This window comes from Marmota marmota, unplaced genomic scaffold (genome assembly GCF_001458135.2).
Source record: "Marmota marmota marmota unplaced genomic scaffold, marMar, whole genome shotgun sequence".
Taxonomy (NCBI): Eukaryota; Metazoa; Chordata; class Mammalia; order Rodentia; family Sciuridae; genus Marmota; species Marmota marmota.
This window is the reverse complement of record NW_025999977.1, coordinates 4241240-4267536: the sequence shown is the minus strand read 5'-3', so window position 1 is coordinate 4267536 and position 26297 is coordinate 4241240. Positions and strand designations below refer to the sequence as shown.

At 39.1% G+C, this 26297-nt stretch overlaps 1 protein-coding gene across 1 annotated transcript in view; it reads left to right on the top strand.

The window, feature by feature from the left end:
- Antxr1 (ANTXR cell adhesion molecule 1) overlaps window positions 1–26297 on the top strand; it is a 170201-nt gene that overhangs the window by 64540 nt on the left and 79364 nt on the right. The window contains exons 9-10 of the mRNA XM_015479371.2: window positions 10374–10434; window positions 21187–21285. Coding sequence (XP_015334857.2) covers window positions 10374–10434; window positions 21187–21285 — 160 coding nt within the window. The remainder of the gene's footprint in view (window positions 1–10373; window positions 10435–21186; window positions 21286–26297) is intronic.

The window sequence follows — 26297 nt, the reverse complement described above, 5'->3', positions numbered from 1 at the left end:
ACCTAGACATTGATTGGATTGGAACGGATTTGCAAAAGTCTTGAAAGGGTTTTTACTCTAACCTTTAAATTTTATTTTTCTTTCCTCTTTACATGTAATAGTTGTACTTATTTATGGGGTACAGTGTGGTATTTCAATACGCATATATAACATGCTTTGATCAAATCAGCATAATTAGCATTTCTATCTCCATATCATTCCTTTGTGTGTCTGGAGCCTTTGAGTGCCTCTCTTCTAGTCCTTCATAAAGTAATGGAACATTTTTAACATGCAACAAATGATATTTTAGGAGAAGATTATTGGCAGTGTCTACATACATAGGAAGAAGGTTGGCGACACCAGATGCACTATCAGGTAGTGACGACAGTAGACCTACCTTCAGATGACAGGGGTACATCTTTTTATACATTTTTTTTTAATTTCTAAGATTTCTTATGAGCCATGTGCTTAACATTCAAGAGTTTGTTCCTACAAAAAAAATTATATTCTTTTTATCTGCATAAATCCTTGTCCTTGAATATTTTATCTTAACAGCTCTCTCATATTCAACATGAGCCCCGGATGTTTGTAAAACTCCCCTCATTCCCAAACAGAAATAACTCCAAGGATGTGTTAGAAGTTGAGCAAAACAGTGCCCCAAAAAGGGAAGAAAAAATAATTTGAGACTTCAGTCTCCAAACGTTTAGCTGAATGATAACATTCTTGCAAGCATTTATCTGGGAGTTAGACTAGTGGTTTTGATCCTCCCAGTACTTGAAACCCATGTTTATGGCAGTTGTTAATTGGTTTGCTTGGACAGAGAAACAGGGACAAGGCATAGCAGGGCTCATCTTTCTCAAATCAGACAGAAATAATTATGGCCTAAAAGCCAGCTAACTATTTTTAAGAAGTAGGTTCATTTCCCCTTCTGGATACAGAAAAGAAAACCCTCATTTTTTGCCCCATCTGAAGCATCTATTCCAGCTTGTTCTCATGGAAGTTGTTTTTCGACTAGTAATTTTCTTATAATCAAATAGAACTGGGCTTAATTACTCAAAATAAGGTTGCAGAGCAGCTTCTAATAAGCTCAAATGGTTTACAAAGGTTTTTTTTGCCCATAGAAATTGTATTTTCAAACCTCAAATGAAGATGTAGGGGTTAATATTCATTCATCCATCAAAGATGCATTGAAAACCTTTCTGACCATTCAGTTACAACTAACTCAGATAGTGGCTGTGTCCTGTGGAGCTTATGATCTAATGAGAGAGACACATAAATACAACTGTGTGTGTGTGTATAAAATTATAATACCTATAAAGATATATAATTAAAACTAATAATGGTTAAAAGAAATAGTATTTTGAGAGTAGGAGTAAGGGGTTGACAGAGAACCCAAGCTCGTTTGTAGGGATAACCTGAAGGATGAAATGAAGCCATCCATGAGAGGAGCATAGCTACAATGTTGGTGGCAGAGCGTGGTCCTAAGATGGTGCAAAAGAGAGTGAAAGAGGAGTGTCGAAGGTGGAGAATGACTGAAGATGAAAAGCACACAACTAAAGGCTGTGGAACTGACCTGAAGAACAGCAGGAACTTACAGCGAGATACAGAGTCCAACGACAGAGCAATCATGGCTGCAGTCGAGACTCAGGAGATTGAGACACTGTGGCATCTTATCCATGTCTCCTGTGGATGGTGAGTACCCGGGCACTCAGAATCCGCGGACACCAGGACTGTGCCCATGGGAAGAAACAGCACCGACTTCCTGAGCATCTCTCTCCACTGGCTCCTCTGCTAGGATCTCTCCAGCCACTCCCAGGAGAAGGATTTCTATCCCCAGTGTACAGGTGAGGAGACTGAGCCTCAGGAAGTTTGGATAAACCTCCATGTCTGCCCACACATAGTGGTTGAGTGGGGAATTTAAACCCAGGTCTGGCTCCACAGTTCCTGCCCTCTCTGTGATGCTCAGCTGTGCATGTCTAAGGAAATGGGAAGTCACCGCTGGATCACCAGGAGCTGATTATCCAGGGATAGTCATCCAGGTGGATGAACTCAAGTCCCCTGATGCCTTAAATCTGGTGCCTTCTTGGTGTTTTCACAATTTCTCAATCTTCTCTCCTCTAAGGCAAAAGTACTTAGACATCAGATTTATAGAATGGGTTATTTTTCAAAGTGCTATTGCTTGGGCTGGGGTTGTAGCTCAGTGGTAAAGTACTTGCCTAGCATGTGTGAGGCACTGGGTTCAATTCTCAGCACTACATATAAACAAACAAATAAATAAATAAAGTCCGTGGACAGCTTAGAAAATATTTTTATAAAAGAATTGACCCTTTATCCCACTTAATATTATTCCATTTATAAAACCCACCAATGCCCTGAAGTAAATATCTGTATCCCCATTTAACAGGTGAAGAAACTACAGCTAGAAAGCCCACCCAAGAGCACACAGCTCTAAAGGGGAAAGCAGGGTGGGAACCCAGTTCCGTGACTCCAGAGCCCATGCTTTCTCCTGCCTCTGTTTCCTTACAAAGGTAAAAATAATAATAATAACAAAACCCACCAGCTAGTGAGTTTTTATCATATACCAGGCACTGTGAAAATCATTTTACACAATCATCTCATCAGATTCTCACAAGCACCATTTGCTCTTGATATAAAGTAGATACCTTAAGTTCAGAGAGGAGATCAGAATCCCTGCAGCCTGGTCTGGGTGCATAGTGGGTGGGTAGGGAGCCTTTGCCTTTTACTGCTGATGGAAAGCACTTCCAAAAATCTCAACTACTGTTCACCGGATGAAGTTTCCATGATCATGAGACGGTGACAATTTGACAATTAGCCTCAGACTTTGGCAGACATTTAGGCCAGGCATTTCTCTTAAGATATTATTTCTATTCAGCAAATGAAAATGTCCCAATATAATAAAAATTCTCATATCTGGAAAAAGCTACAGAGATCACAGAGGGGCATGTTCAGACCAAAAGAAACACCTTTCTTTCCACATTTGCATAGGACTCTACCTCTGAGGACATGAGAGTATTTTTAGTAGCTTTTGCAGAATACACTGATAAAACTTTAAGGAAAAAATGTGGATGTTTGCAAGTTCATAGCCCTATAAGCCAATAAAGCTGTAAAGGAAGAAGCTATTCCTTTGCCTTCCTTTTGTGGCTTTTTTTGGGGGAATTTCCACAGACCATAACTGGTGAATTTAGCACTAACTCTTATATGAAAATATGAAGCAAAGATTCCAGTGTCTTTGTCTCCTTTTTAAAGTGCTGTGGGCAGTGAAACAGGAATCTGCATGAAAGCTGAGTTCAGATAACACTGAAATGGGTTGGCAGCTTTGAATCCCAACCCTTGACCCAATTACCATGACGCCTTCTCCTCCCAGCTGTCCCCACTTTTTGTGCACTTGAGGGCAGTGTCTGGAACCAGGAACACTGTCTACGAGAAGGAGAACCCAGTTGCTGGCACCAAGCACCTCCACCTAGGAGCACTTTCCTGCCCTATTTAATCCTGGTTTGGCTTCCTATTAATAAGAGGGTGAGTCAGCACATGGAGCTTTCTGCATGTTTGATCTACAGTAAACAGCAAGCATTGAGCAAACACAACAGCATTTGCAAGAATTTTTTTGCAAGCTTTGGCATAAACATCCTTGTTATCATGAAATCTGTAAGATCATCAAAACTGAAGAATACGTCTCTTCCATGGTATATATCAATTAATTTTTATTTATAAAAACTGGATCCCATGCTGATTTCTCCCTTTCACTCATGGGAAGGTAGAAGGAATGTACCCACCAAATTCTGGCCCAGGCCCTAGGAAAAACTGTGACAAGAGGCAAAGTCTGTCTGCCAGGCATGCCTCCCACCCACCCTTCCAAGACCCCACTGGGAACTGATAAAGGATTCTCTCCAATCAAAATCCATGTCACATTCCCGAGATGTGTCTGGGTGTTGAACTGACCCTCTTTGCAGGATTAGAAGACAGAAGGCACATTTCAGCAGCAGCAGTCTTTCTCTTAAATCAAGTTTATTTATCATTAGTAGAAACCCCTGCACCTTTGCCCCATCCTGATCCAGTCTCAAGGGCTATCTCAATTCCAAGGCACTGCTCAGTCTCCTCCAGGGAGCCTGCCCTGGTCTCTCCTCCATCACAGACTCTGGATGCGTTGAACTTCAGTAGCATCCGTCCTCAGAATCTCTTGCTTGGCACTTGGATCCCTGCCATGCTATCCACCATTCCTCATGGACAGATGCTAAATTGTGCAATCCCAGAGTCTGCCCGCTGTGTCATATTTCCAGCACTGCGCATGGCGTATTTATTAATTATAAAGCAGCCCAGAGGACTGTACAATATTCGTGACCCATGGAAGACCTACACTGCACAACAGATGGGCAGTTCTATGGCTCTGTTTCTTGTAAAAATCCCCTCAGTGCCCCCCCCCACACACCGACTCTCTCTTCCAAGATTTCATCTAGAAAAGATGGCATTCTGGACTCCATTCACATTGCCAGGACTGGATACAAAATATAAATAGAATCAATTGTAGTTGCTGTAGCAGGGCAGAAAATCTTTAAAAAAAAAAAAAATTGTTTGCCTCAGCAGTCATTAATTAGACTCAGACTTTGCAGAAACTCGGGCCAGACAGTTTTCCTAAGCTGTTGGTTTCTATTCAGCTTTTTTAAAAGCCTCAAAGTAATACAAATTCCATAGCTTGAACAGGTACAAAGATGCGGAGGGGGCATATCCCACTCCTGTGCAGCTCCTTCTTCACCTAGGAATCTGGTAAGACCCATTGTAAAAGCAACAGCAGAATTTTAGAATAAAATCAGCTCCCACAGAAGGCCATTCCCTCCACCAGCACACAGGAGCTGGACAAGTTCATCTTACTAAGTAAACCCCGTTTTGGAGTTCACAGCTATCTGAGCTTTCCTTCTGAAAATATGAAAGGAAAATAGCTTAGAGGGCAACAAAAAAATGAATTTCCTCAGTTTCAGAAGCTTGTTTGTCCTTCACTTCTCCAGACCAGATGCTCATTGTGTGTGAAACTAACAGAGAAGAACAGCATTTGTGTAAGCAAAGCTGAGTATCCTTCCTCAGCAAAAACTTCTGCATGTTCTGAGGCAAAGCTTTATTGTTTTAAATCCCATAACCTTTAATGATGTGTTTTGTGCATGTAAGAGTCTTTATTTGGTATAATGTCCTAGCATACATAAAACCATGTATGAATTCCTGAGAGATGTGTGGATAATTTTCAAATTCTATTTTAGAGTCTGACTCTGTAGAACTGACATGAACTTAGGATAATGGCCATTGTGAACAATAGATGTGGAGTGGAATTTGAAGTGTGGAATGGAATTTAATTAGGAAAAGTGAATATGTCTTTTTTTTCTAACATTTTACTAATAAATTATACAGTAAATCATTTCAAAATTCACAGAAGCGACAGTGACAATCTTGAATTCCTAGAGGAGCCACTTTTATGTCCCAGGCTACCTGGATGTTCCTAAAAGCAGTGATCCCCAGGCTTATCCAACGTGCTTTCTGCCATCAGCTGTGATGGAGGGTGTGGTCCTTCTGAGGAGCCTGAGCCCCACCTGCCAAACACAGACTCTATATTTTTTTCTCAAGTAAAGAGGTCAAGGCCTTTTACAAAAGCAGGGCAACCTAGATCTTAGGGGGAAAGGATACACTTACAATGTGACTGTTGAAGAGATCAGCCATTGAAGAAATGGAGGAGATGAAGCAGTCCTCCCAGGAAGGCAGTTCCCAAAGATGGTCTCGCTTAACATGAAGAGCCAGTCGCTACAGTATGCAGAATACGATCTTGTATTCAGATGACTTTCTGATTCCACTTCCAAGAAAAAAAAAATGAAGCTAATACATAATGTGCTATAATCCCATTTATAAAGCCTTGCAGGAAGTGTGCCATTTATTCATTTATTTATCCAATAAATATTTATTTAATGCCTACCTGTGCCAGGTTAGGCATCATGGCTATGGCAGTGGGTGAAAACAAATCTAATCCTTGCCCGGGTAGAGTTCCTAATCCACAAAAACAACAACCAAACAACCGAAAAACAAATATATGATTTTGAACTATGAGAAGTCCTCTGAAGGATAGTGGTTTATACTAAATTGTAGGTAAGCATGGTGGTACTGCACTGGTCAGAGTACCAGGACTTAGTGGCAGAGTTTATATTGAAGTAGTAGCATGACAAAGAGAGAAGAGTAGGATTTTTGTCTTAGGAAACTAGATTGATGCAACCTGTCAACAGATAGCTAACCATCCTCAAACCAGCCTACTTCATAAAACAAGTACATTCCCCTCCATGTAAGGAAGACATCAAGGAACATCCTCCAAAAGACTTTTTGAAAACATGTGAAAGCAAAAGGCCCCTGTACTATGAATGGAAAAAGGAGGATCATCCATGATGAACCCACACAACAGGAAATGGCCAAGTAAAGATTGACTGCTTGTGGGGGGGAAAAGAGGCATGTCTGTCATAAGGCAGAGATTCCTAATAACTGTGCAAATATTCACGTGTTCTTTAAGGATTCTTGAGAAATCTATGCATAAACGGAGAATTTTATAACAAAGGACATTAGATTTTTAGACTCCAAAGAGAGCAAATTCTTTTATACAACCTGGACTGGTCCACAATGGATTTCACTTAAACATATTAAACAGCTCTTTGAACTCGGCAAAGTCCTTTTCCAGCTGCTACCTCTCTTGCTCCCCCAATAATTCAAGAATGTTCTCGAAAGTAACCCTACCAGTAACAACACATTGTGTTTAGTTCTTTATGGATTTAAGCCTGCTTTTTCATCTGTTTTCTTATTGAAATCTATCCAAAAGTTGGCAGGAAAATAGTTTAACATGGATTCAGTCTCCACTATATGATTAAGCATGAGGCTCCAGTGAGTGACAGAGCAGAAACATATATGAACTGTGGTTCCTGCCCAAGGGTTGTAGCAACAGTGGTAGGTAATGACACACAGCTACCATTCTTTGAATATGTGTCAGATGTCCTCCTGTAGGCTTTTTACCAAGGTTGTTCAGAACACATTTCTTGGTGTCTTATTTTCACAAAGTACACAGGCCAGCTGGTGGCCAAAGGGTTGGAAAATAGTTTAACATGGATTATCTGTTGAGCGATCAATTTTGTCTTCTGTCTATAAGACAAAAACCTTATAGCTTGCCTTGATCTCACTCTGCCTCACCTCCAGTCCTCCATGAGTTTTATTACCTAAGTTCAATTGATTTTACAAACTCAATATCTCTGCATGCACGTCTCTTATTTCATTGAACCATCATGCAACCCTTTGAAGTCATGTTTTCCTTATTCAGTTTTATGGATGAGATTCTGAGATTTAATAACCTGTCCAAGCCCAATGGCCAGTAAGTGGTAGGGCTTGGATCTCAATATAAATACATTCAGAGCTCAAATCTCTTCTCTATCTCTGGAGCCCAAGTTCTTGGTAATAATAGCTCACATTCATCAAGCACATAACCAGGTTCCAGGCACTGTGCTATGCTCTGCCTGCATGATCTTATTTAATCTTCCCAGCCTAGTAACTTTATGCTTAAGCTTTTGGTAGTATATCATGATCCCACTCTTACAGATGAGGAAAGAGATTCAGAGAAATCATGGGGCTTGCCCAAGTTTACACTGCTCAAGCCCAAGAAATTTGATTCCAGACTAGTATTCAGTGTGCTCAATTGCTTCCCAAAATTGGGGTTCAAAAAGTTCAAAGAATCATCAAGGAGCCTAGATCAGGTAAGTGTAGGATCACAGCCAAGACCCAACTCCTCACGTGAGATCATATCTGAAGCCTGTGGTAGTATTGGCCTGGTCTATTATATGAACCAATTATACTTTATCTCGATGTCATCCCAACCCTGTGTGAGTCTCTTTTCATCTAGTGATTTCCCTTTAGCGATTCCGGGAGCTGTGTCTTCACCTCCTCCACAGCTACTGTTGCCCGGGGCAGGGGAGGAAGCCTCTACCTCCTCACTGCCCTATAAGCCTGCAGTCCCTACACTGATCTGCTGTCTACTATAGTTCAGACAGACTAATTACCCTGTGACTGGGCTGCTAATAATCAAGGGAACCCCCCAAATCCACTTAGTACCATTATGACTTCCTACTTTTTGGAAGCAGATATTTGAAACAAATAGAAGTCATCATCCCAGACAAATCCTGCCCATCTCCCTCACTGATAAATTTTACTCTATTGGCTGTAATGCATCCCTTCCAGATGTTTTAAATTAAGATTGGGAAAGCTATGTTTTTACTTGATTGAATCACAGCACTTGGCTGACATTTTTTGGCCCTTGATGCACTCCTTAGATTTATCAGCTAATTGCACACACTTTGAGAGAATAATATAGCATATGTATGTTTTGACAGACTCTTGTTAGTGTGTCTTAGTGGTCAAAGATTCACTGGTGTTTCTTTTACTGATCCCTGGTTAGATGTTAGAGTTGGTTCAAAAACATTGATCCAAATCCAGAAACTTATGTACATGGAAATTTTATATATGTGTCTTGGGAAATGGAGACAGGATAAATCCGATTGTTTAGTTCTTATTCTTGGACTGTTTTGAAATCTTTAAGTTGTGGGTGATAAAATAACTTATTAGGAGATGTCCATTGCCTGAGGAATTTTATTTAAAATGTCAAAAAATAGCTTCATGTTGTTCTTATGCCACTATTTACCAAGGTTTTGCCTCCGAGTTAATTCTTCAAATGTGGCCTGTTTGGACACTCATGCCTGAGGACATGTCAAGAGGGGTGACAGTTTCCCTCAATCATGGAAACCACTGGCTGAGATGGCCCATGAGGCACTAAGAGCCCAATGGCAGAAAACTGGAGATGGGGGAGATCCTCACATCCAGGTGCAGCAGCTGTCATTTTAGATACAAGTCACTGTGCCTCAGGATCCAGGCAAGCCCCAGTCATGGGACATTGCTGAAGGCATGAGTCCAGAAAGGCAGATGGACCACAAGAAAGGGAGGATGGAAAAGCCAGCAGGGAAAAGTGGGTGCCCTGCATGTGTCTTTGGGGTCCCTGATGCCAAGTCAGACTGAAAATGAAGAGAAAGCCAGAGCTCACTGTTGACTCCAGGTGCCCAGAGCCAGATGTGTGAGGACCACAGACTCCAACAGAGATGCACGAGGGATACAAGAGTCTGGAACACTCGCTTCCTGCTGTGGTCAGGCAGGCTTAGGGGCCAGTGGAGGTACCAAGGTTGCACCTGTGTCTGGAGGGTAGGGGGTTGGTGAGCCAGAGGCCAGGAAGTAAGGCACAAGCTCAGGGAACAGCTCCCAACTATAGAATTTGTAAACAGATAGGGGAAGCAAAGTACTAAAATGCCATGGAATTGTACAGAGTGAATTCTAGAAATGCCAAAAAAAGAAATGCTGCTTTGCATGACTTAGATATACAGAGTTACCTAAAGGACATGGTTGTAAAGAAACCTGTTGGAATAACTTTTAATATTTTATCATTTAAGCATCAGATAAAGATTTTTCTTAAGCTTATTTCTTCATTTCCTTTCACAATGCTTCTCTATGAGGACGCCCAGATTTCTCTCTGGAATGGGTAAATATTAGCTCTTCTGAGAAATGGTTTTTATTCCACAGATTGAAACACTCATAAATGTCTGACTTTTTCACTTGCTACTAGAAAGCTTGGAATTAAGTCCACTCCTAGCCAGGAAATAAACTCCTCAGAGCATATTTTTTGTGTGCTTTTCTCACTCACTGTATCATCTTTCTCCTGTTTGCCCTTGAATCCATTCCCCCATTATAATTTATTGCATCTTTATTTTATTGTGTCTTGTGATGTATGTGTTGCTTAAGTTGGAACAAGAAACATATCTAACTAAATGTATCAATGCAAATAAATAGACATTCCCCAGTGCAAAAAGATGGTTTCTTCTTTTACAGTTTAAATTTTATAATTACATCATTAGTTGCTTTAACAAATGTCTTTTCATGAATAGAAAAAAAAAATGGTTTCCTCCAGCCCCCTGAACCATCTCCAATTTCAAAGTAGTAAGCCCCCAGAAATGATATCACATTTGGTTAGCAAATTAGCTCAATGTTCCATACTTGTTTAAAATATTTGGTTCAAATTTTAGGATCTGTATTCAACAAGAGGCAGGATTCATAACTAGTAGAGAGAAGTCCGACCGGGCAAATGCCCTGGGACATCCAACAGCATTTAACACAATCTGGCACATTAATGTTTGGTGTTGATGATACTAGTAAAGATATTACCCTCCCTTACACCTACTGCTGCTTCTAAAGGCTTTGAATTTTCCTATCTGTATCTCAGTTATCTCTTAACAAATTATGCTAGACATTGACTTTTTTATTTCTTCTCCTAGATTTTGAAGAAGTCCTGCATTGAAATTCTAGCAGCTGAACCATCCACCATATGTGCAGGAGGTAAATGATATTAAATGCTAATTGCTTTCATACCATTGATATTTTGAATTCAAACCACATGTTTACTTCTTTGGTGGGGAGCGGTGAAGATAGGGCAGGAAGAGGGTGGGTGAAAAAGGGAATATAAATTGCTAGCTTGCTTTTCTTCAGGGGAAGAAAGAAAAGAAAGAAGCAACATGTACATATTTTTAAAGTTTGGAAAAGTCCATCCAAATACTGTCCTCGTGGTACCAAATTACAAGGGAATTCTAGAAATGCTGAATTCCCACACCAGTACTGAATACTGACCACCAGTCTGCCTCTGGAAAGAAATGGAGTCACCCAATAAGCACAGTGGGGCATGCATATAATTTCAGCAGCTCTGGAGGCTGAGGCAGGAGGATATCAATTTCAAGGGTGCTATCCTTTCTACATAGTTAATGTATTTACTTAATTGTTCGATCCATAAAATGGTAGTGTATGACTTCAGTTGTCCTGATAGAAGCCATGATAATTTTGTCATTAATACAGGAAGTCTCTACTTACACTCAGAAGCAGCCTTTTTTGAATCACAATGTTTTCTCCAAGTGATGAAAACTGGGGTCTTGCTCTTTCTGTGTTTTATAATAGGCTGCCTGAGACGTCAGCCATGCCAGCTCTTCTCCTATAATTCTAGACAGATTTCCCAACACTCTTCCTTCATTCATTTAAAAAGCATTGTTAAGCATTTGCTGCACACCAGGGACTGTGGTGGGTGCTGGAGATACAAGAAGGACCAACTGTCTGTGGGAGCCCCTGTTCCCCGGGGACTTTCATCTTTCACTATCGAGAGTTCTCTATTGAGATCAGTTGTCTGGCCTCGAAGAATTATCAAGTGCTGGTCATTATTTGCCAACAGAAAATATGACAGGCAACCCTGATAAGACAGTGAGCCTTGAAGGAAGACCTTTCAGGCTTATCAGACACTATACATTTCAATGCTTATGGCATGTTTTATCGGTATAAATGAGGGAATCTCTTGAGGATTTCCTCCCAGTTTCTATATGTTAGGACACCTGAAAGATTCTCAAGGAGTTAGACACTAACTAAGATTACAGTAAGTAATCTGCCAACATGAAAGTATTAAGTATACATATAATTACATAAAGTTAGCAATCTTGGCATCTAATTACCTACATACATAAATATAAACATACTAAATGCATATAGATATTAACACATATAAAGATGTTAGCAGAATACTTGATGACTATTCAGAAATATGTTAATGTTCCAAAGAAAAGCAATAAAAAATTACTTATTGATGTTTAAGTAAATTGCTACCTAGCAATACAGATGGCAGGGGAAACTGTTTTTTTACCCCTCCAAGGAAAAAAATTCAAAGCTTCACAATTTGACAAAAAAATATGAACACATAAACATAGTGTCAGAACCTTTTAAGGGGCTTATCTGCATAAGGAGCTTCAGTGAGACTCTATTAACTTCAAGGTAAATCATCACTTTGGGTTCTGTGTGCTTCTGGTACAGAAAATGTGTGGGTTATTACAGATCAGTCTTGTGTATTGTGTGTGAGAGCATAATACATTTTTATAGTTCCCTGATTTTAAAGCAAGTGGAAAACAAGGAAGCCTTCCATTGTGCAATTATCCCATTCATGAGGAAAACCCAGACTTCCAGTTTAGCAATCCCACTGGATGTGTTGCAACCGTGTGATACGCAGAAAGTCCAAAGTCCATGAACACAATTTCTAATTCATGAGAGCATCATTAGCATCATCGGCTCCCTTCCTGTAGGCATCCTGAACACACAGGAGGAAGCTTATCGCTCCCCACTGCCCGTTGCCTTGCCAAGTGCCTGGCACTTAACACGTGGTCAGTAAAAGTTGGCTGAACGTCTTACTTCTTGCCTTCCCTAAAAGCACAGAGCCACTGCCTTTTGCTTATTTGATCCTCATTGACTCCTTTCATAAGAAGTTAATGTCCTACGTTGAACTGTCTAATGAAAATAGCACAATTAGAAATTCATAGCCAAAAATAGAACAAGACCAAAATATAAGTAAAATCTTAACCACACGGACAAGAGAAAAGTGCTCCTCTATAATCCTAGTCTCAGCAAGTAAACCAAAATCCCTTCACATACCATTAAGGTGTTCAAGACTATAAAAGCACTTCATATGTAAACTTGAATACGGCGCAGAAATGTGAGGGCCACAATACGTGATCCTAGGAAATTAATGGATTTTTTAATACATTTCTTTTCTTGTGGGGGTTTTTGTTTTGTTTGGGGTTTGGGTTTTTGTTTTTTTTTTTTTGGTACCAGGGATTGAACTCAGGGGCACTTTTTCTATATTTCTATTTGTTTATTTGTTTTTTTGTGTTTAATTTTGAGACAGGTTCTTGCTAAGTTGCTTAGGGCCTCCCTAGTTGCTGAGGCTGACTTTCAACCTGTGATCCTCCTGCTTCAACCTCCCGAACTGCTGGGATTATAGGAGTGTGCCACCAAAACTGGTTTAATACATTTCTTATTCAGTGAAAAAGAAAAAGAAGCAAATTAAGAATTAGTAAAAGTTTTTTTTTTAAAGCTAAGCGAAATACAAGAAAAAAGTAAAAAATGCACTAAAAAAATTAAACAAATTAAAGCAATTTAACTAATAAGTTATTCCCAGAGCTATTTTCTTGGTAGAACCAAAAAGATAGATAGATTTCTGATAAAGTCAACCTAAAAGAGCTTTCTTTAGATATTTTTAACATCACTGGCATGTTTGTAATATCACATATTATAGACAAACTATCCTGTATCAGAGCAAACCATCCAACTCTATTTCCTTTATTTCTAATAAAGAAAAAAAAAGTAACACAAGATACAGTGATGGAAGCTAGTCCTAAATTTTGAGTAAAGGAAATCTCCTACTTCTCTTAAATCAGAATCATAAGGGTAAAAGAAGGACCGGAAACGGGAAGAGCTGAAGATGAAATTGACCAAATTATTCCGTGTACATATATGAATACACCATAATGAATTTCACCTTGTATGTATATCCATAAAGCACCAATTAAAAAATAAAATAAATGAGTAGAAGAAAGACCTTTGAGGAAGAGAAGCAGGAGAAGGGAGGAGACAGTGAAAGTGGAAGTACTAGAGATTGTAATGCAGCCAATTATATTCCATATATGCATGAATATTTATTTCAAAAGGAACTATTATGTCTAATGATAATGCAATCATTAAAAAGCATTTCAAAAACATGCTGATTACAAAATAATGTTTCTAGAAAGAAAATCAAACCTCTAAAGGATAGCCTTACATCAAAAGTTCTTCCACGGGTTTCCTGAAGGTCAGTCGTTGACTGTTCTCTGTAGTCAGCAAGGCTTTCAGGAAGCATTGGAGCCCATTGCATTGTCCATGGCCTTGAGATCCTGGAGCCAAAACCTAAGCATGACTCCTCTGTGATTTTCATTAGGCTACTTGGAGGATCCAGGGCTTACCAGGGATTTCCATGAGAGTGTTTCAAAAAGCATGAACTGCGGTACAAAACAAGGTGACATTATTGTCATCAACATCATTTTAATGAGGATTTAAAGGTTAAATATGGTGCTAATCATGTCATATCTAGATGAGAAAAACATGCGTGTGTGTTTCTCCACTGAAAGAAAATCAGGGAGGACATTGATAGAGTTCAGAGTATCTACTAAATAACTAATTAATTCAATATGTGTTGTGGGAGAGGGTAAACAAGGAAACAACTGTTCCCATTTCTCAAGTACAATGGTCGTCGCACCAAGCCCTAGACAGAAAGAATTTGCTTTCATCCAAAACATTGTCTCCGAGCCCCCTCCCCTCCTATTCTAAATTACATGCCTTCATTGGCCCCCAGAGCTAGGGAGCCCCACCCAAGTCTGTCTCTGCTGATGACTGCATTCTCCCAAGACAATGATCTCACCTGGTTCTTGCCCCAACTCAGCCTCAGCCGTGGTTCTGATAATAAACTGAGCTCTGAGAGAGGCCTCGAGATAATGCCCTGGGTGGACAACAGAACCCCGATACCACATGGGCCTCTAGGTGCAGGGCTGCAAAGAAAGTGAAATGTCATGAGACAAATAGAAAAGTTTCAAACCTGGTCTGAAACAGCCAGTTTCACAAATCAGCAGTTTTAGGCAAATCTGACTTAGTCACGATTTTTTTCAGGGGACAAGAAAACCCAAGGACCATCCTAGCTCTCTTGATAGCCAGTAAGAACGCCTTTGGCCAAAAAGGACTGATGCAATCTTAGGGTGCATCAGTAGTCATCTAGGTCCTAGTGTGGGGTTCAGACCACATGGTCCAAGGACCATCTTTAAAGATTTGCAGTGAAACTGCGTGTCCACAGGAGACGCAGTGATGGAGCTGAAAACCATGTGTAATAATTCATTCACATGTCTTTCCTCTCCCTTCCTTCCCTCTTTTTATCCTTCCTTGCTCTTTTCCTGCTTATTTCTTCCTTTCTTTCTTTCTGGCAATTCTTAGTATCGACTATGGCGATGTGAAAACCTATGAGTACAAAAACTCAGTCATTGATGAAATTATCTGGGGAGAGGAGCCTTCTCAGAATTCCACTCTCAGGAATTATAAACTGGCAACCTCTGGACCTTAGCTAATCTGCACACGTTCTTTTTGAGCGACATTGCATTTTTTAAAAATTTAATTTATTGCTAACATTTGAAAAATTCAGATTTTGCCTAAAAATTCATATTTTCATCTTGTTAAAATCAGATCTGGTCATATGGGACCTGTGTTTATTATAAGGTAATGGTTATTAGGGATTGAATAACTTCCCTCTAAAAGACACATGTACTCCCCACCAGTCCCTGTTGTTACCCCAATGACTAGAACAATTATAGTGTTGCCATTTAGCATGGTGCTTACATCACTGACTCATAATCCTTCTTTTTAATTATTCAGAAGTCATCTACTAGTGGAGAGCCTTTACAGCAACTTTGGCATTACCTGCATTTAAGTAATTCTGCTTTGCTCACAATATGGACTCTTCAAAAACTTCCTTGGTGGGTGCAGTGGTGCACACCTATAATCCCATCCACTTAGGAGACTAAGGCAGGAGGATTACAAATTTGAGGCCAACCTCAGCAACTTAGCAAGGCCATGTCTCAAAATAAAAATTTTTAAAGGGCTGGGGATGTAGCTCAGTGGTAAAGCACCCCTGAGTTCATCCCTATTACCAAAACTTACAAATAACAAGTTCCTATTAGATATTTGTACAGATTAGCCTCTGTGTACTTAGGAAAATTGGCCCTATAATAGTTTGGCTCCACCTAATTTAGTCCCTTTCTAGGAAATGCACTCTGTGCGTGAGCACAGTTTAATTCTGGTCCAACTCAGCCTCAGACTTGCATAGATCACAGTATGCTGTGTAAGCAACTACTCCAGGAAGGAACTAATTGGAATCAGTGTGCAACCTGCCAACTCTTCTGCATTTGAAGTTCGCATAAGAACATCCAGAAACGGAAGTTGTAATGAGCTTCTCACATTGTCATCACAGAGACAGTCACATCATTCCTACTGTGTTCCCCACTGGTTCTGATAGAGCTGGGTGAGTTAGCCCACAGGGAAAATTGTTTCAGGCTTCATATTTACCATCTGGAAATTAGCTGCTTAAAATAGACACATTCAGGCAACATCAGGTAGTGGTTCCATTTCTGTCTCTTGTTTTCCAAACCACTCATGCTGGGCCCCTAGGCTTCTGAATGGATTGTTTCATCTCTGCTAGGTCTTTCCTTTCATTTAAAGATATTTCCATTCTCAGTCACTATTGGTTGGAATGTAAAATGGTACAACCACCTTGGAAAATAATTGGGCAGTCTCTTTAAAAAGTTAAATATATGCCTACCATATGACCCAGCCATTGCACCCCTAGGTGTTTATCTAAGATAAAAGAGAAAAGGAAATCTATGACCAAAGATGTATATACAAAAGTCCATAACAGTTCTATTTGTAAGAGCCCAAAACTATAAGCAACTCACATGTTCATCATCTGATGAGTGGATAAACCAAATTGTGATAATAGTCAGCAATAAAAAGCAATAAATTATGTTTAAACCTCAAAATAATCATAGATGAGTCTTAAAATAATTATGCTGAATAAAAGAAGCCAAGTCCAAAAAAATACTTATTATATGATTCTATTTTCATAAAATTCTAGAAAATGCAAACTCATGTACAGTTACAGAGAGCGGATCCGAGGTTACAAGGAATTGGAGGTCGGAAAGAGCAGGAAGAGAGATTAGAAGCAGCACAAAGAAACTTCTCATCAGCCATGAGAAAGTACCTACTAAATATCAGTCTATATATTTTATGTTAGATGTTAGTGCCACATTAAGCATTAGTAGGAGAGCAAATTCAAACTAACTCACAAGATGAAATTGCACCAAGAGTAATTTGGCACAAAAGTCTTGAGTGAGCAGAGCAAGCAGAGAAGATGTAGCTGTCTCATTTTCCAATAAGGTGACTGATGGGCAATCTTTACTGAAGTCATCTCAAAGCTATGTTTTTCACATTTTTTTAGAAAAAAAAATGGAATAAAAGCAAAAGAAAGAAAAGAAGGAACAGAATGGAATAAGTTTATCAAACCGCTGACTTTTTCCTTGGGTTAAATTGAGCTATAATGCGCATACTATAAAATCCACCTTATAAACTAGACATTTCAGTGGTTTTCAATATATCAGAGAGTTGTGCAACCATAAACACTATTGATTCCAGAATACTTTCATCTGCCAAAAAGAAACTTATGCCCATCAAGCAGCTGTTCCCCCTTCCTCCTCCCTCCAACTCTGGCCTAGATGATCTACTTCCTGTCTCTATGGACCTGCTAATCGGAACATTTCACATAAATGGAATCATGCAATATGTGGCCTTTTTGTGTCTGACTTCTTTCATTTAGCATAGTGTTTTTAATGTTCATCCATGTCATAGCATATTATCAAAACTTGATTTCTTTTTATGGCTAGATAATATTCCATTATATAGATTAATATTCCATTTTATAGAAATACTATATTCATCAGCTAATGGATATTTGAGTTGTTTCCAATTTGGGTGTATTATTTTACAAAGACATACCATTTTACATACTCACCAAAAATCTACACAGCTTCTAATTTCTTCACCAGTACTTGTTTTATTATTATTATTATTATTATTATTATTATTATTATATCATGGATTGAACTCAGGGGTGCTTATCCACTGAACCACTTCCCTAGCCCTATTTATTTATTTTAAATTTTGAAACAGGTTCTCTTTAAGATGCTTAGGCCCTCACTAAGTTGCTAAGGCTGGTTTTGACCTTGCAATCCTCCTACCTCAGCCTCCCAAATCACTGGGATTACAGGCATGTACCACAGAGCCCAGTTATCCATTTCTTTTAGTGTAGCCATCATAATGGCTATGAAGTAATACCTCATTGTGATATTTCTCTAACGACTAATGATGTTGAACCTCTTTTCAGTCATTGACATCATAAAATTAACAGTATTAAAACTGGCTGGCTCCTAAGTAAATAACTACCTTGTCCTTCCCCTTTATTCCCTGTGTCAAGATGTATTATTTATTTGTTCATTCAGTGAGCCCATATTGAGGCCAACTCAACCCTGGGTTAAGCACAGTCAAGCATTAAGAAGAAATAGAAATGCCTGATGTTGCCATCAGAAAACTTATAGTTGGGAATAAAAATGACTAAAGAATCATAATGAATTTATATCTTTTAAAACATTCTTAAATGATATGTTACGTAAAAAATTAAATCAGGTAGAAAATTCCTCTCTAAAGTCCTATGGTCCCTAGACATTTCTGTAGAAAACTGTAATCCAAAATGAAAATTGCCTAAAAACAATGAGTCTTACGTATTTTGAAAGGTAGAACCAGGGCTTTGTGGATAAATGGAGTTAAAGTGATATATCCCAGTTCTAATGTGTCCTGGCTCTCACTTGCTGGTGGATTCATTCAACAGTATTTAGTTACATAACATCTTTGTGCAAAGAGCTGACACTCTGGTTGGGCTGCCGGGTTAAATGTTCAGTTTCTGGAAACCAAATGTGTGCACTGACAGAGAAATTGTACCAGGCATGCTGGAGCTCGTCTCTCTGCTCTCCTGTGCTTCCCAGGGCCTCCTTTCCTCCACCTCCCCAGGCCTGGAGATTGCATTCTTTGGTTTCCACCAGGGCCAAACCATGGATCCCTGCTGTCTTTTTTCCTAAACTCCCTGAGGTTGGGCCAAGCAGACATGTGTGCAGCCTCTTTTATAGAGGATTCAGCAGCTGAACTGGTAATGCTGGAATATGGTGTTAGGGAAGAGACCTTGGCACGCAGTCTGCGTTTCCAAAGTCTTCTCTGCCTTTGCTGATTTTTGAGGAAACAAGAGAAGTAGGCACAGCAGCAAGGCAGAAAAGCATTTGGAATCAGCAAAAACGTCCAACAGCAGATGTCTATGTCTAGCATACAACTAGAGATAGAAATAGGTTTCTTTAGACTTAATTGAGCAAGTAAGGTGCAATAAGATTCTTCCACAATGCTTGCCACTTAATAAAATGCTTGTTGAACCAACTGAATAATCAGTCACATGCCTGGCAAACATATAAATAAAAGTATTAAATCCATCTTTCTAATTTCTAAGTGTAGTAATTTTGTCTCGGCACCAACATGCATAGGTAAATCCTTAATAAGACCTATGGTCCTGAGAAATCATATGCCCATGACCTTCATTAGTATAATTCACAGCTTAGGCTCTGAACACTTGGATATAAGTCCCAGTGTGCTGCTTACTAATTACGTAACTCTGAGCAAGTCATTAAAATGTCAAAATCTCGATTTCCTTATTGTTAAGGTCTCTTATGCTTCTAAAAGCATTCTGTTCTTATTTGTACTCCTTGTGGTACATGCAGTGCCTCCGGGTTCTTTTACTTAGATTTCAGTTTCTTGCTTCACATCCAGGCCAGCTCCACTTTTCTGCAAAATGAGCAAACATGCCTGAAATTAAAATAAAATAAGGTTTTAAAAAAATCATAACCCCAACTTCTAACTTACTCATCTGTCACAAGACAATGAGTATCTATTTTAGCATAATGGTTAGGAGGAAAATGGCCGATTTCTACGAGCATGGCATTTGGTTCCTGGCAGACCTGGATTCTGGTTCTGGTTCTGACAGTTATTATCTGTGTAATCTTAGACAAATTACCTGACCTCACAAAGATCAGTTTCTCATTTGTTCTTCCCTGGGCTGCAGTGAGGTTGAAGTGACATCAGACATATTCAGGGTTTAGCACTGGAATTGGCACACACTAAAGGATTAACCATCAATTATTATGTCTTGGCAAACACGACTTCTAAATTAATTTCTTGAGATGAAAGTGACATAGACTCAACAGTTATTTAACTCCAAAAGAGTCCCATATGCTAGTTCTCTAATTCCATTCTCCCTCCAACAAAGTCTCCATTTGGATAGCAGTTTACAATTAAAGATCCATTTGCAAAAATACTGCATTTTTTTCCCTCTGACTTTTAGTCTGTTTCTATTTTTATATGCCATATAGCATTATCCCAACCCCCAATTTTTATACACATAGGAGTGATAAAAATAAAAGAAAGTGGAGCATTGATCATTATATATCATCAGTTTTGAGCAAATATTCCTAAGTGTTGAGCTAGTTTGTTAGTTGTTTTTTTCTTTGATACAACTATTATAAATAATAGGATTTTATTCATATACATTAATTCAATGTGCATCAGTGTTAAATAATATGCAGGCCTGGGAAATATATTATCTCTTCTATTTAGAGAGAAACAAGTGCTACACTCACGGGCCAGTGTCAGTTCAAACAGGTCTTGCTTGACAATTGACCACAGATGAACAAGACTTGCATATATTGCTATGAACAGTTATTCCAGCCCCAGGCACGGTGGCGCACACCTGTAATCCCAGCAACTCAGGAGGCTGAGGCCGGAGAATCACGAGTTCAAAGCCAGTCTCAGCAAAGGCGAGGGGCGAAGCAACTCAGTGAGACAGGTACTAAATAGGGCTGGGGGTGTGGCTCAGTGGTTGAGTGTCCCTGAGTTTACTCCCTGGTACCAAAAACAAAAAAAAGAACAGTTATTCCTATATAAACCTACACACCACCACTGTGTCCCCAGCAGAGATAGGATTGCAGCAGCATATCCAACAACTACCACTAAAGTGGTGTTTTTCTAGTTGGGGGATTAAAAAAAGACAAAAGAACAACAGCAGATGTTACATAATTACATACTGCACTGTTCAGTGCTGGCTGAGAAAGAAGTGGTTTCCAAAAAAATGTTAGGCACCCTGGGCTCTACAGAAATCCTTTCAGGATCCCAAATTGTAAAACAGACCCAAGGAGACTTGGGTTGATTGAAGAAGGAATGGAGAATCCCTCTCTGTGGCCCCTCTTGCTGTTTTTAAAAACTTCCTGGGCTCAAAAATACAGGTAAGATTTGAATGGAAAGAGGAGGGAGGAAGGTATTCCAATTAGGAGGATCCTCAAGAGGAAAGGTAGGAAGGGGGGAGTTCATGAGACCAGGTAATAAGCCTTGGTCATGAACACCTGGTGAGAACAAGTGGGTTGGTGGGAAAGGGAACAAACATGGTTGCTTTGGGTTTCCAACAAATATTTTAAGCCTGGCGAAATTGCTAACAAAAGCTGTTAAGTCAGAGCAGACCAGAAGATTAAGGGTGATGGTCAAGTCATGGGTCCTGTCAATTCTCCATTTCAGAGTCATTTCAAGTTGTTGTGAGAGGAAATGGCTTCCGGCATGCCCGCAACGTGGACAGGGTCCTCTGCAGCTTCAAGATCAATGACTCAGTCACACTCAGTAAGTCCTTGCAGAATTGGTGGGTTTTTCAGCCTGCTTCAGGGGAGGGAATTCCCAGCCCATTTTCCAGTAAGGCCACACACATAGAATCTGCAAAGAAGAGTCTTCATTACTGGAAGGTTCTCCAGCAGGGCACAGTTAGCCCTATCGTGCCTTGGTCCTGATCAGAAAAGGTGCCCCTCTGCATGGGCACAGCACTGAGGGTGCCCCACTTGGGCAGCAGGGCAAGGCTGAATGTGAGCCTCCATTTCCCCACCAGCTTCACTGCGGCAAGCAGAGGTTCTGCTCCTGCCCTCAGGAGGAAGAGGGTACTTGCTTCCTTGTCCATTTCCATCTACAAAGTCAGTCACTCCCAGTTGGCTGTGCAGGCACTGAATAATCAGGGTTTGTGGAGTTGAGGTTTCTTAATAAAGCATTGCAGACTCTCCAGTGGAAAAAAAAGAAGTGCCTTAAATTTATTAATCCTGAATAAACCAAAAGCCAAACTATTAGGTTTGCATGCATAGATTCTGGAACATCTTTGCATCTGGATGATTCTTACTTGGAGTAGCCAAGAAACTCTCATCGTGGTGAATACCTTACATGAAATACAGGAAAATGGAAGTAAAACAAAGTGCATTTCATGAGAAAAATGAATTGTCATAATATTGGAACCTGCAGGAGACATTTGCAGCAGGCAAGTTCTTAATTGAAAGCCATGTGTGATTCATGGGGCTGTCCAGGAGAGTTGGGGAACACTGACTATGGGAGTTGCAGATGCCAGGAGCCCTGGTTATTGTTTGCATCTGGCATCCATCACACAGATAATTATTGATTCTGCATCTGCAATGATAAACAGCACTCATAATATACTGCATTTTCCCAAGTGCGCTGTGCTCTCCATGCTGCATCATTTTGTCACAGTGGCTCTAACAGGTAGAAAGAGCAAGGATGAGAGGACTTGCATTTACTGACTGACTGACCACTCACACTAGTTCCATCCTCCTTAGAGCCCAGGGAGGAAGGTCTGATCCTGTCTTTAAAAAAGAATTGAGAGATGTGCATTTTTTTTTCCTCCCTGATGTCTTAAAACTCACTTGAATATTTAAACAGAGATATTTAGTGGCTTTCTTACAAACATCTGGAATTCCTGGCCTTGGAATAATATCAAACATTGGAAGCATTCAGAAAGTTTTTCGAAAAATCGAAAATGGTCTCACATATCCAAAAAGTGCGTGCTGTTTGAAAACATTGTGCAATGTCCCTGAGTAGTCAAGGTGTGACAGTTGGATAAGTGCTCCCTGCAGAGTTCTTTTTCCCTTCAATTGTGATGTCACTTAAATCTGCATTCCCTCTCCTGAAACCAAAAACCCAAGTCTAATCAGAAATTCCTGGGGGTTTAATTCGCCTCCCCCAGACAAGAGAAATTTCAAATTCAACTTCTATGAAGATAAATGGAAGAAAGTGCCTATTCTATAGTCCATTACTTGAAAGGTCCCACAAGATGCTCTGTTAGGATAAGATGAAATGCAAATGTACAGTAATATTTTGAAGGCTTATTTTCAATTTTTCCATGGAATTTCATTTCTTATGAAACCAGCTCATCCTCTTACTCCCTCCTCTCCTTGTATATACTCACCAACACATGCAAAGGCTCTCAGCCTCATTCATATTCAAAAAAGAAATAAAGACCATTAGGTTAGGCAGTTGGCTTAAACCACAAACCTAATTAGCTTCCAGCACAGCACTAACAGTTAAAGAAGACAAAGGCCAACTGATCCAACTATATGCTGCAAGCAGCACTCCTAAAGGGATATACCACACATTAAATGGGGCAAGGAAGGAAGTAGCAGAACCAAGTCCACAGGTTGTTATTACCACCCGTGTGATACAGAAGCATCAAATCTATAAACCCACCCCCAATGTGTTCACGAGACCCTGATCCCTGTGGCCCTGATGAGGCCATCAGAGTTTCCACATCCCCTCTGTGGGAACCTGCACACCCCCCAAGCCCATGGCACCCTGCAGCAAACAACACCCTCTAAAGGTGGGCTCTTGGCACAAGAGACAAACCATATAAAGATGGATGAAATAAACAGCAGAACAACCAAGAAGGGAGAAATATAGAACAATTTGAAAGAGAATGTAAAATAAACACATTAAAAATGTGTAAAGAGATCACAGAAGTCATAGGAGAAGAACACCTGGCAAGTGCCCCTGTGCAGAAGAACTGAGTGTAAATTCTAGAATTGAAAAAGTGTATTCACTAAAACACAACTTCATGGCTGGATGAACCAGTGTGATTAGACATATGTGCAGACAAAATGCATGAACTGAAAGAGAGGAAATGCTACCCCCAACCAAAGTACCAGACCCAGATTTGTTTTCACCATAATTTTATGGACAGGTGACCCATATCTGATATATACTTTTCAACCTTTTTTACAGAGAAGAAATAAACAGATTCTCAATTTATATATTCAGTGATATAATGTCAATTTAAAATAATACTAGACGAGAGCACTAGAAATAGAGAATATTTTAGATGAAGCTCACTGAAAATAAACATCTAAATAAAATATTGACAAGTAGCTTCTAGCAATGCATTTCAAAAGGACCAGGCTAAGAAAATTTTGAAAAAAGAGGGAAAATTTGCCTTTCCCATAGCAAAATTTATTGATGCCAAGAAGGTATTAAAATTCATTATCCATCCCAAATTGAAAAAATATATATAGAGAGAAAATTAGGAATAGAATAAGACTTCTTCAACATAATAAAAACTTATCTAGATATTTGGACTCAAAAGACAACATCATTCTATTTAGAGATATTCACTTTAAAGTTAGGAATAAAATAACAACACAACCCAGTTCACCACTGTTATGTAACATTGATCTGAGGTGTTACATCACTGTCCAATAGAACTCTCAGAGATGATGGAAATCTTCTGAAATGCTAGCCAAGATAGTAGCCACAAGCCATAGGTGGCTGTTGGGCATTTGAATTAGGGCTAGTGCAATTGAAGAATTGAATTATTAATTTCTTTTGATTTTAATCAATATAAGTGTACTAGCCACATATGCCAATGACTACCATATTGGCCAATGCCACGATCATTATAATAGCACAAGAGAACAGCTGAAAAATGTCACTGCTTTTAACATATTTGTATTTTCCTAGAAAACTAGAATTAGCAAAGCTACTAGACTAATAAGAAGATTATCAAGCTCAATGTTTTCAAAATAAAATACCTCACATAAAACAATCAATAGCTTTACCAAAACCAAATAATGATCAGTTAGAAAATATCCTAGGAAAAATGTAGCAACAACAAATATAAGCCAGGAACAGTGGTACACACCTATAATCCCAGTGGCTTGGGAAGCTGAGGCAGGAGGATTACAAGTTCAAAGCCAGCCTCAGCAACAGCAAGGCACTAAGCAACTCAGTGAGACCCTGTCTCTAAATAAAATTCAAACTAGGGCTGGAGATGTGGCTCATTGGTTTAGTGCCCCTGAGTTCAATTCCCAGTACCAGGGGGAAAAAATAAAATAAAATATATATAATCTAGTAAGAACTAATTTGATCATATTTGTAAACATATTTAGAAAGAAAGTTACAAAACTTTGTGAGGGAGATGAAGAAAGTCTGAATACATAGAGAAGTGGTATAAACTGAAGGCAGGGCACAGATTCAAGAGGCAAAGCACCAGGAGAAGAATCCTGGCTCTGTGGCCTTAGCAAGTCAGTTAACATCTCCATCCCTCAGTTTCTCTGTCTCCAAAATAAGTATGGTAACAATAGCACCTTTATCACAGGTTGTTATAAGTTTTAAATGTGTGAGTTAGGCTTAGAACAGAGCCTAGCATCTGTAAGCAGCCAATGGCTACTGGCTACAGGTATGACTTTATTATTATCATTATCACTATTATTAAGTGGAACAGTAACTGGGTGTTGTAAAAACATCAACTGTCTTCAAATGAATATTTACTTTTAATTCAATCTCAATGAAAATTCCAGTGGGGCTTGCTTATTCAATTAACGAAGTAAGCCTTAAGTTTATACGGACGAATAATTGTACCCCAAAAAAGCCAAGAAAAAAAAATGTGGAAACTTGCCCTAATCAATTTCAGGAAGTATAAAAAGCTGCAGTAATTGAAACAATGTATAACTGGTATCATAATTGGCAAACTGAGCTTCATAATGTGGTCCATAAACAGTTATGTACTTATGAGAATTTAGGATAAAATAAAGTGACCTTTCAAATCAGTAAGGAAAGAGTGAATTATTCCAAAATCACTGTTGAGACATCTGGCTAACCACTTGGAAAAACAATTAAATTTGATTTTTATCTCATACTTTACATTAAAAAATTCCAGATGAACTACAAATTTTAATGTGACATGAAAAACTATAAAATTACTAGAAGGGAACAAAAATAAATATTTGCATAATTGCCTGGCAGGCAAAGACTTTTTAAGCATGAAGGGACATACCATGAAAGAAAATTTCAATAGTTCAAGCAAGTGTTTTTAAATTCTTCTGTTACCCACTCTAACAAAAAAGCAAAAAGAAAACAGAAAACTAGAAAAATGATTTATTATATATATAAAACAAAGGGTCAGTATACGTAATATGAAGATAGCTCCAAAAATCAGTTTTTTTTAAAGAAAAAAACTAATGATCAATAAACATATGGAAACTGCCCTGTGTAAACAAGGAAATGCAAATTGAAATAATCAGTTGTCATTTTTTACTTTATCGAACTGGCAAAGATGAACAAAGACATAATACCTAGTATTGATAAAGATGTAGAGGAGAAGGTTTTCGCTCACCATCAGTGAGACAGCACTTAGAACTTTTTACAATTCTTATAATGAATTAAACTGCTTTTATACATTTTTGACCCAGAATTTCAATTTCCACTTCATCAAAAGAAGCGATTGGGAATGTTCACAAAGACTGGACAGTGTGGCTGTTTATCATGATATAGCAAAAGCAAGAGGAAAACATCTAGATGGTCTAATAAATGTT